This window comes from Rutidosis leptorrhynchoides, chromosome 3 (assembly GCF_046630445.1).
Source record: "Rutidosis leptorrhynchoides isolate AG116_Rl617_1_P2 chromosome 3, CSIRO_AGI_Rlap_v1, whole genome shotgun sequence".
NCBI classification, from domain to species: Eukaryota; Viridiplantae; Streptophyta; class Magnoliopsida; order Asterales; family Asteraceae; genus Rutidosis; species Rutidosis leptorrhynchoides.
Window position 1 is genome coordinate 187042929 of NC_092335.1, and position 10341 is coordinate 187053269.

A 10341-nucleotide genomic window follows, 5' to 3' on the forward strand; every position below is an offset into this window, starting at 1 on the left:
TATTATTATTATTATTATTATTATTATTATTATTATTTTACTATATGAAAGTAAATATAACATAAGTATGACTAAAATTATTGTATGAAATAAATATAAGTATAATAAAAGATAATTTTATGAAAACGAATATTATATTAAAAATGACTAAAAATTTTTAATTAAGTTATAAGTGACAAAGATAAAAATATAAATATATGTATATGACTCAATTATTATTATTATTATTATTATTATTATTATTATTATTATTATTATTATTATTATTATTATTATTATTATTATTATTATTATTATTATTATTATTATTATTAATATCATTACTAGTAAAAGTATTTTTTTATAGATATCATAGTTATTATTATTATTATTATTACTATTATTATTATTATTATCATTCTTGTTATTAAAAGCATTAAAAATTAACGTTTGTATTAAAATTATCATTTATAATAAGATTATCTTTACTATTAAAAATATTATTATTATTATCATAACTACTGATATTATTATAAAGATATTACGACGTTTCATTTATCAGTACTATTTTGACCAACTAAATATTAGTTACATAAAAATATTTAATATATATAACCTAACTCTATTATTATTTTTATAATCAGTATGATATATAAAATAAATATATTTAAGTTATTAATGGAATGCATAAATCATTAAAATAGCAGATACATCACTAATAATAATATATATATGTATTCGATTACGATTATATGTATTAATATATATATATATATATATATATATATATATATATATATATATATATATATATATATATATATATATATATATATATAAATGTTATAGGTTCGTGAATCCGAGGCCAACCTTGCATTGATCAGTTCCGTCGTATGCATATTTTTACTACAAAATATCGTATTGTGAGTTTCATTTGCTCCCTTTTTAAATGCTTTTGCAATATATATTTTTGGGACTGAGAATACATGCGTTATTTTTATAAATGTTTGACGAAATAGACACAAGTACTTAAAACTACATTCTATGGTTGGATTATTAAACCGAATATCGCCCCTTCAAGTCTGGTAACCTAAGAATTAGGGAAATGGCCCCTAATTGACGCGAATCCTAAAGATAGATCTATGGGCCTAACAAACCCCATTCTGGAATTTGGAATGCTTTAGTACTTCGATTTAAATGGTGATTGCGATTGCCAATATTTATGGCATACTTGCGAGTATGCGGGGGATATTCTATATGCATTATGTTAATGTCAGTTACCGGGTGTTCATCATACGAATGATTTTTATACACTTGCGAGTGTAAGGTTATTTATGAAAAATGAAAATCTTGTGGTCTATTAAAATTATGAAAATGATTGATTACGATAAACTAATGAACTCACCAACCTTTTGGTTGACACTTGAAAGCATGTTTATTATCAGGTATTAAGGAAATCTTCCGCCGTGCATTTGCTCATTTTAAGGATATTACTTGGAGTCATTCATGACATATTTCAAAAGACGTTGCATTCAAGTCGTTGAGTCAATAGAGATTATTATTATGCAAATGACAGATTATGTCATTTATAAGTTGGATATTATGAAATGGTATGCATGCCTGTCAACTTTCGATGTAATGAAAGTTTGTCTTTAAAAACGAATGCAATGTTTGTAAAATGTATCATATAGAGGTCAAATACCTCGCAATGTAACCATATGTTATTGTATTCGTCCTTATGAATTAGGACGGGTCTTTACATTGACCAAGGTTAATTGTTTTACCATCTCATTCACCACATACCATGAAGTAAAAAATCATGTTATATATTTATATTTATATTTATATTTATATTTATTATTAGACGTAATAAATGATATAGAATCCATAACAATGAACCTAAATAATATTTAGAAGTTGCAAATATGTTGAGAAAATGAATGATCTATATGTAATAGTAATAACATATAATCAGTGCATTAATGAATCGACCTTATATTGAAATCGATATTGATTGTTATGTAATGGATATAATTATGATGAGTATATGAAATGAACTCCACACATTATAAATAAGTCATAATTTTGGTTGCCAAACAAAATTGAAGATTCTCCAAGGGTAAGTTACTTAGCTGCAAATGAAGTTATGTAATACGATAGTTACGGTGAGTTACTAACGATCCAACAAATCATATTTTGTTGAATTATGAAATCATGTAAACCTTCAATTTGAATAGTGTATATAATTTTCTCACAAGTTTCAATATGTGTATTTCCATTCAACAAGTCTAGGAGATTAGTTTAAATGTTCAATGGGATGTTTATTGTTAACGTGTTGTTTAGAGATAAATAGATTACTTATACCGAGTAATCAATAACTCTGCATGTTATAATTATAAGGTAAGTTTTTGTATTTTGTATTTTATTTTTATGTTGTTTTTATTATTGTGAAATGTTAAGTTATCTACACATGTGGTGAATTATCATGGTGATAGTGTTTATTCAAAGGACGATTGACTAATATTGATAGAGGAACCTTTTGATAAGTCTCACTTGAGACATTGAGTTGCAATATTCGTGATGATTCGGCATAAGATGTGCATTAAACTATAGGTTCGTCATTCGGAAAAATTAGTTAATCTTTATAATATTACACCGTTCAACCCGTAGATCCAAATATGCGAAAGATTAATTGTCTTTCACTAAGGTAATAAGATAAACAAACACTATGAAGAATCATATTTCACAATATGAACACAAATTTTGATTTATATTTGATAGTTTACGAACATTAAGTGTATCCATAATCCATCAAACCTGACAAACAACAGTTACAGCTTATATGCTAATTAAACTGATTGTTTTGATAACCTTCAAATACAAATGTAACAATGATGAATAAAGGTTAATGCTTATGAAATAAATTTAGCCCTCCCCCAATAGTTGATAATATGGTTAGTTAACCTTTTTATTTTCTGGCAATAATGTTAAACAAATTTGATTATCAATGTAATGATAAATTATCAGTGTAGTTATGATTGTGATTTACTCTCTAATAAATGCTATAAAAAATAAATTGAGTTATATGATGATTTACCTAATAATAAAGGGTTTAATGATTTTTCAAAAACTGAATTACAGAATAGTATTTATGATTTACCTATTAATTTTCATAGTTCAATCTTTTCATTGTCCTTTATATTAAATAGCTAAGTTTTAACGTTTTCTTTTTATATATATATTTTTGACCAGCTACTTAAGTTGATATATCATTACTAATAAATACTTATTTTTAATTTGCACATTACATGTATTTTGCAAATGAAATAATTGATTCAATTATGTGAATTTTATTTCGTCATCATCATCGTCATTCGAATAAGATATTTTGCAACTTAATTATTGAATTTCCGTCAATTGTTGATGTCCTGATTGCAAACTTCTTCTGAATTATGTTCACCGGCATATTAAAAACATCATGGAACTCATCGAGGAATGTAACAAGCTCACATTTGCATCCATTCAAATTATGTACATCAAAATATTGAAATTTGGGACAAATCGTGCAACGCACGGGCATTGCCTACTAGTAAACACAAAAGTTAACTCAAGGGAATAGGAAACCCAAAATTAACTCAAGGGGATGAGGAACTTAAGTTATTATAAATTATTTAATTTTTACTGCCACGACCGATGTGTGACACAACACTACCCAACACGCCCCTTCACATCGAGATGTGAACACATGGGCTCCCAACATCACACATTTGGCTCGTTTGGCTCTGATACCATAATGAGTTTAATAGACTTGAGTCCAATTCAACCCTAAAAGTTAACTCAAAAGGATGGGTAACAACACTGAACTCACCTTTGTGATCCAGTGGTTCATCCCTTTACACTTGTGCATTGTGATGAGGGTCGGGAGTTCTCAAGTTCGAGTCCCTCCCCTTAAAAATATTCGTGAGATTTATTTCCTGAAAGCCACATTGCCAGGGGAAAGTTTTATCGACCCGTATTCAGGACCCAGGTCCGACCGCCTGACCCTCGGGATGGTATAAGGTTCGGAATCTGAAAAAAAAAAAAAAGTTAACTACCCAACAACTTGATCGATGCGTTTAAAAAAAAAAAAAAAAAAGTTAACTACCCAACAACTTGATCGAACAACGATACGAAGCACCCAAACATACGTCGGTCCATGCTCGAGGGGCTTCCACCGGAAAACCATACCAATTGAATAATTATGGCGGCCGTGTTTCTTCGCCGGAGACTCCTACCGTCGGCCGTTTCCCGTACTCTTTTCTCCAATGGTACCTTGAAAACCCTAACTATACCAATCATACTATTTCGTCCATTATAATATTCGAAACTGCTATAATTTCTCTTCATTTTGGGGTAAAACTTGCATTATAAGTCAGCCTTTTATAAAAGTTCTAAAATTTGGAAGCTTTAGCTGATATAAAAAACCTAATTCATATAATGTTCATACCCAAATTTCGATGATAGTTGTATTTTGTTATTCTATTATTACGCTTCTATAGTTTTGATTGATTGTTGAACATTAATATTGCCCTATTTATGATATCACCTCTAAATTTGCAGTGTCACTTGAGAATTGTATGCTTAAAATGTTATACAATAAACATTAATTCAAAGTCAGAAAGTTGTGGTTTTGGCATTTGAACTTTGAGGTCATCATGTAAATTTACTAATATGGCATTTGGCACCGATTATGAGTAGTATTATGATACAGCCTCCGTACCACTATAAGTGTCCACATTTGACTTTCAAAGTCTTTTGTTGTCAACTTTGGCCGTAAATATCTTTATTTGTGTTTTATAATATTTGATAATATTGATATGAATGGATTGGGTATTAAACGTGATTTTATTTATATAATTTTTATCAAATAATATATAACACGAATAAAAATATTTACGGTGTAAGTTGACAAAGAAAGACTTTGAAAGTCAAATGTGGACGAGGAAGTTATGTAGTATATTAGTTGGTGTGCCCATGTTGGATATTGATTTTGACATATTACATGTACTGTTAATTGTTTAATTAATTATAAATTATATTTGGACAGCATATGGAGCATCGATTTGTATACGTGATTCCTTAAGGCGATTTAGCAGTTCCACTGGTGCATCGACGTTTGACTTTACAGACATGACGTAAGAAAGTCTTATTATGCGGTTTTAATTTGCAAATATAACATAATTTCATGCGACTTATTGCTTGCGTTTCAGTCGTCCTCACACATGGTACCCGGTTGCTCGACGAAAGAAACGGAATGTAATTCTCCACGTGGGTCCCACAAACAGTGGGAAGACATATCATGCATTAAAGCGACTGGAGCTCAGTTCTTCAGGTATCAAGATTAGTTATCTTCACGTTTATAAAGTTTTTCACACAAGAATATGGCTAAAGTTTGTGTATTTTTATCTTGTATAATAGGTGTTTATTGTGGTCCTTTGAGATTATTGGCATGGGAGGTTGCAAAACGGTTGAACAAAGCAAATGTTCCTTGTAATTTGATTACCGGACAAGAAAAAGAGATTGTCGATGGTGCGATGCATAAATCAGTTACGGTAGAGATGGCGGATGTCAACACTGATTATGATTGTGCTGTTATCGATGAAATTCAGGTGTGTCTTAAAACCTAATATAATGGTTGCAAACGACGGTTGTGGCGGCCGTTGCGGTGGTTTTATGACTAGCGTGTCCCATTTCACCCAAAAACATTCAATTAGTTGGTCAACGCTAAATAGTCAGGTCAATGTCAGTCAAAAGTTGACTTATGTAAACGAAATTTCCAAGCCCATTTAAAAGTTAGTTGGAAAAACACCGACTCACAAAGTATCCCTAAAGATAAATTAATAAATACACTGTAATTATTATTATTATTTTTGTAAAAAACCTATATGTTGTTTAAACTAACACCACATCAATACATCATCTTATTTGTGAATCATTTATTTCTAGAATATTTATGTTTAAAATATTTAGGTTTGAACTAATTATATTTAATATATTATTTAAGTAAAAGTCAATGTTGGTTAACGTCTGTCTTGACCTCGTCGCAACCGAATCGGCCTTTCAAAGTCTCACCGACTCGTCTCCATCTCGCATCTTTTTCAACCTTGCTATTACCTGATGCTTAGATTAAACTTAATTTTATAAATGGCCATATATATTTTGTACGTAGATGATAGGGTGCAGGACCCGTGGTTTTTCGTTTACGCGTGCTCTTTTAGGGCTTCCAGCTAACGAGCTTCATTTGTGTGGAGATGCTGCTGCTGTTCCATTAGTTCAGGAAATTTTAAGTGTTACTGGTGATAATGTCGAGGTAATAAAATGATTATATGTATGATTTTATGATATCTTATTAGTTTAGGATTCGTATAATTTACCTTATTTTTTAGGTGAAATTTTATGAGCGGCTTTCACCACTAGTACCGTTAAAGGTCCCTCTTGGGTCGTATTCAAATATTAGGAAAGGTGATTGCTTTGTGACTTTTTCACGCAAAAAGATATACAAACTAAAGGTGAGATCTGACTTGATTCGGTTTCATTTCCTTTTTCTATTTTTGTGTATGCTAGTTTTTTTGTTAGTTATTAGCAGTAGTAGGTGTTCTATTGCGTACATATCCAGCTCTAGCAAAAATCTACTTGATGATTGTATTATATATGGGGATATGTTACATACATATGTACGTATGTTTGTGTGTGTGTTCTTCTAGAATGAAGAAGTATGTAGATGTTTTTTTTCTCTCTCTAGATTTGTGACTTTATTGACGTGTCTAAACCTGCATTTTGGTTTTGCCAGAAAAAAATTCAGGATAATGGAGAACATTTGTGTTCTGTAGTTTATGGTTCATTGCCTCCCGAGACACGATCAAGGCAGGTATTTACTGTTTACAAAATCGTTTAGCCTATTCGTTTATGGTTCTGTACCTTATCACAAAATCGTATTTTATTTTATATTTCATTTTGTAAGAGTATATCCAAGTTTTCTATTATCCAAGCTTTTTATGTTTTTATCTTGTTTAGCCTATTCGTTTATGTAAATAAATGTGTAATATAATCCTGTATTTGTAATACTGTAGATATGTAGGTGTCTTTGATTAGTTTCTATAAAACGGGAGACGTGTTTCTTATATTGTCTTTTTTTGGGCAGCAATTAAACATTCCATAAATGTAATACCAATAATAGAAGGGTAAGTAGAGGTGGCAATATCGACCCAATTACATTTGAATGATCGATTTGGGCTTTTTTTTAGTAATAAAATTAGCCTGAAAGAGACCAGGTCAGATAAAAATAATATATAGCTAAAAAGAGAATGGGTCAAATGAGTCGAAACTTGAAAGTTCCCCGAACTTATTTTCCATTAATACAGCACATTCATGAAGTGTTAGTTTGTTGGTCCATATGGTTGCATTAAAATATCTGTTAAAATGCAGGCAACAATGTTCAATGATGAATGTAGCGAGTTTGATGTTCTTGTAGCAAGTGATGCAATTGGCATGGGGCTTAATCTCAACATTTCAAGAATTATATTTTCTGAAATGGAGAAGTTCGATGGACTTGAAATACGTCCACTTTCTGTACCTGAGATAAAACAAATTGCTGGTAATTTTCATATTTCTAACAATACACTTTCATGCACATTAACATGTACATATAAAAATTTGAGTTTTTGTGTATAATTAATTATATATTAGGTCGAGCTGGTAGGTACGGATCTAAATTTCCCGTTGGTGAAGTAACTTGTTTAGATGCAAAAGACTTACCTTTAATTCACTCGTCACTTAATTGCCCGTCTCCAATTCTAGAGGTATACCGTATACGCACTTTTAAAAAGTTATATAATTTTCTGCTTTTCTTTATTTTTATTTAATCCAACGTTTCGATGATGCAGAGCGCTGGCTTATTTCCTACTTTTGACCTTCTTTACATGTACTCTCGCTCACATCCAAATTGTGGTCTGTGCCAAATTATGGTTGGTTATTAGCTACTTTCTATTTTCATCCTTCTGACTTAAATCATCGTTTTTTATGACGTTCCTATGCATAAGAGTGCATATTTTTTTTAATTACAGTCTCCGTTTTTTATCTTTCTCAGGAACAATTTGTGGAGAATGCTAAGTTATCATCAAACTATTTCATCACTAATTGTGAAGAAATGTTGGTATGCTTTGCGAAGCTTTTAATCCCTTAAAGTATTGTTATTGTTAGTTTTGGATATGCATGAGTTTAATTGATAAATAATTTGTTACGTGTTTATTAAACAGAAAGTTGCTGCAGTACTCGATGAGCTACCAATTTCCTTGCATGATAAGTATCTTTTTTGTCTTAGGTACGTTCTCTTCCTTTTGCAAGTTAATATGTTTTATTATATTAATCGCGCCATTATAAATGGTTTAAAATAATGATGTTACGATCCACATTAGTTAAGGTTTGGGATCCCACATCGGTGGGTGAACAAACTTAATTAGTGGTTATAAACTTGGGTGTTCCCTCCTCCTTCAAGCTAGCTTTTGGGAGTGAGTTCTACACTTGGGTTTATAACTTGGTCGGGCTCTCCTCCGGATTCCTTTCTTCCCTTCTTACTTAGGAGACCCAGGGTTGGCTTTGGATCTTATCCGGTTCGTCCCAGTAAGATCATATCAATTGGTATCAGAGCTAGCCTCATCTTTCGAGGTGTCCAACGAGGACGTTGGCCCTTTAAGGGTGGGGTATTGTTACGATCCACATTAGTTAAGGTTTGGGATCCCACATCGGTGGGTGAACAAACTTAATTAGTGGTTATAAACTTGGGTGTTCCCTCCTCCTTCAAGCTAGCTTTTGGGAGTGAGTTCTACACTTGGGTTTATATCTTGGTCGGGCTCTCCTCCGGATTCCTTTCTTCCCTTCTTACTTAGGAGACCCAGGGTTGGCTTTGGATCTTATCCGGTTCGTCCCAGTAAGATCATATCAAATGAACGGATTAAAGATTGTGACTTAAGCAGTATGTTTTTAATTTATTAACTTTCAACTCGTTTTCTGCAGTCCCGCTGATATGAGTGACGAGATCTTATCTCAAGGACTGACACAGGTACAATCTATGATTTTATTTTATTTATTTAATTTTTTTTTTTTTTTAAGTATGATGGGTTTGTATAGGATAATAACAATTAGTTTTTTAATTGAATAGTTTGCCCATACATATGCAAAGACGCGCATTGTTCGGCTTCGAGAAATATTTACACCAGGCACACTCAAGGTGCCAAAAACGCAAGCCGAACTCAAGGAACTTGAATCAATTCATAAGGTAAATTGTTCTTATATGTGTCTATAAAACATATACTTAGTAAAAAATAGTACACTAATTGGGTCAAAAAGTAATTTCGTTGACCTCTAATTTGAATTTAACCGTTCGTTTTATTCTAAGGTCTTGGAGCTATACGTGTGGTTAAGTTATCGATTCGATGATTCCTTCCCAGATCAGGAACTCGCTGCATCTCAAAAATCAATTTGCGGCATGTAAGTAATCTTAAACCGCCCCATAGTTTACACATTTTATCAAAATATTTTTTAATTATTGTAAATATCATATATTTCAGGTTGATCGAGGATTTTTTGGAAAGATTGGGCTTCGAGAAACCGATACCTAAGAGATTAAAACAATAGCGATAGATACAACGGACACATTTTACACATAATCTCGAAATAACCATTCGCAGCCCCACTTTTGTTTCATTAAAACAGAAGAAAAATAGAGTAGCTGTTGAACGCAGCCATTTTCAGGTAAAAGTAGCTCTAACAAGTAGTTATAACTTATGAATACTCATTTTGTTTCTGCGGCGTAATGAATAACTGGAACCGAAAACAGTTGTAATCTGATGCAGTAACCTGGATTTTGTAGAATATGTGAGACGAATCAAGCACACTTTTTTGACACGGGTCGGGTTCCCCCCCCCCCCCCCCCCCCCCCCCCCCCCCCTTCGGAATACGTATTAATTGTATTGATTCTTTTACATGTTTAGATAAAAAAAAATAAAAAATAAACTGTTAAATTTGTTGGATGGCATGTTCATGCATCCATTGCATAGAAATTTACCTACATAAACTGAATGTGCTCTACTTTAGTTAACATATAACTGCTGACCGTTACAAGAGGTTTCTTATGGATGTCAACAACTCAACGTACTAGATCTCTTTTTCTAAAAGTTGTTTAGTTGGTTTTATTTTACTTTTGTCGTTTACTTGACTAGATCATGCTATTGTTTTTGTTTTAGTGGTGTCTATTGTTACTTAGATGTAAGATGTATTTTAACAGTGCAGATTAGTACGTTAAATAATTATTACTAGAGGTTGTCG

General features: G+C 31.6%; 1 protein-coding gene across 1 annotated transcript; it reads left to right on the forward strand.

The window, feature by feature from the left end:
- Positions 1–4161: 4161 nt before the first annotated feature.
- Positions 4162–9919, forward strand: LOC139897101 (DExH-box ATP-dependent RNA helicase DExH16, mitochondrial). Its single transcript, XM_071879754.1, has 16 exons — positions 4162–4286; positions 5066–5153; positions 5229–5350; positions 5437–5627; positions 6188–6328; positions 6405–6527; positions 6809–6886; positions 7444–7612; positions 7705–7817; positions 7902–7982; positions 8105–8170; positions 8274–8338; positions 9031–9076; positions 9176–9292; positions 9413–9504; positions 9585–9919. Exons 1-16 carry the CDS (start codon positions 4220–4222, stop codon positions 9649–9651), a joined length of 1626 nt encoding a protein of 541 aa, XP_071735855.1. The 5' UTR covers positions 4162–4219; the 3' UTR covers positions 9652–9919.
- The last annotated feature ends 422 nt before the right edge of the window (positions 9920–10341 follow it).

What these genes read in the sequence shown, in the direction of transcription:
- LOC139897101 (XM_071879754.1), top strand. Translation starts at nt 4,220, where the DNA reads ATGGCGGCCGTGTTTCTTCGCCGGAGACTCCTACCGTCGGCCGTTTCC. An exon ending in TGAGATAAAACAAATTGCTG is followed by an intron (nt 7,613 to 7,704) that starts GTAATTTTCATA and finishes ATTATATATTAG; the next exon opens with GTCGAGCTGGTAGGTACGGA. An exon ending in GTGGTCTGTGCCAAATTATG is followed by an intron (nt 7,983 to 8,104) that starts GTTGGTTATTAG and finishes TATCTTTCTCAG; the next exon opens with GAACAATTTGTGGAGAATGC.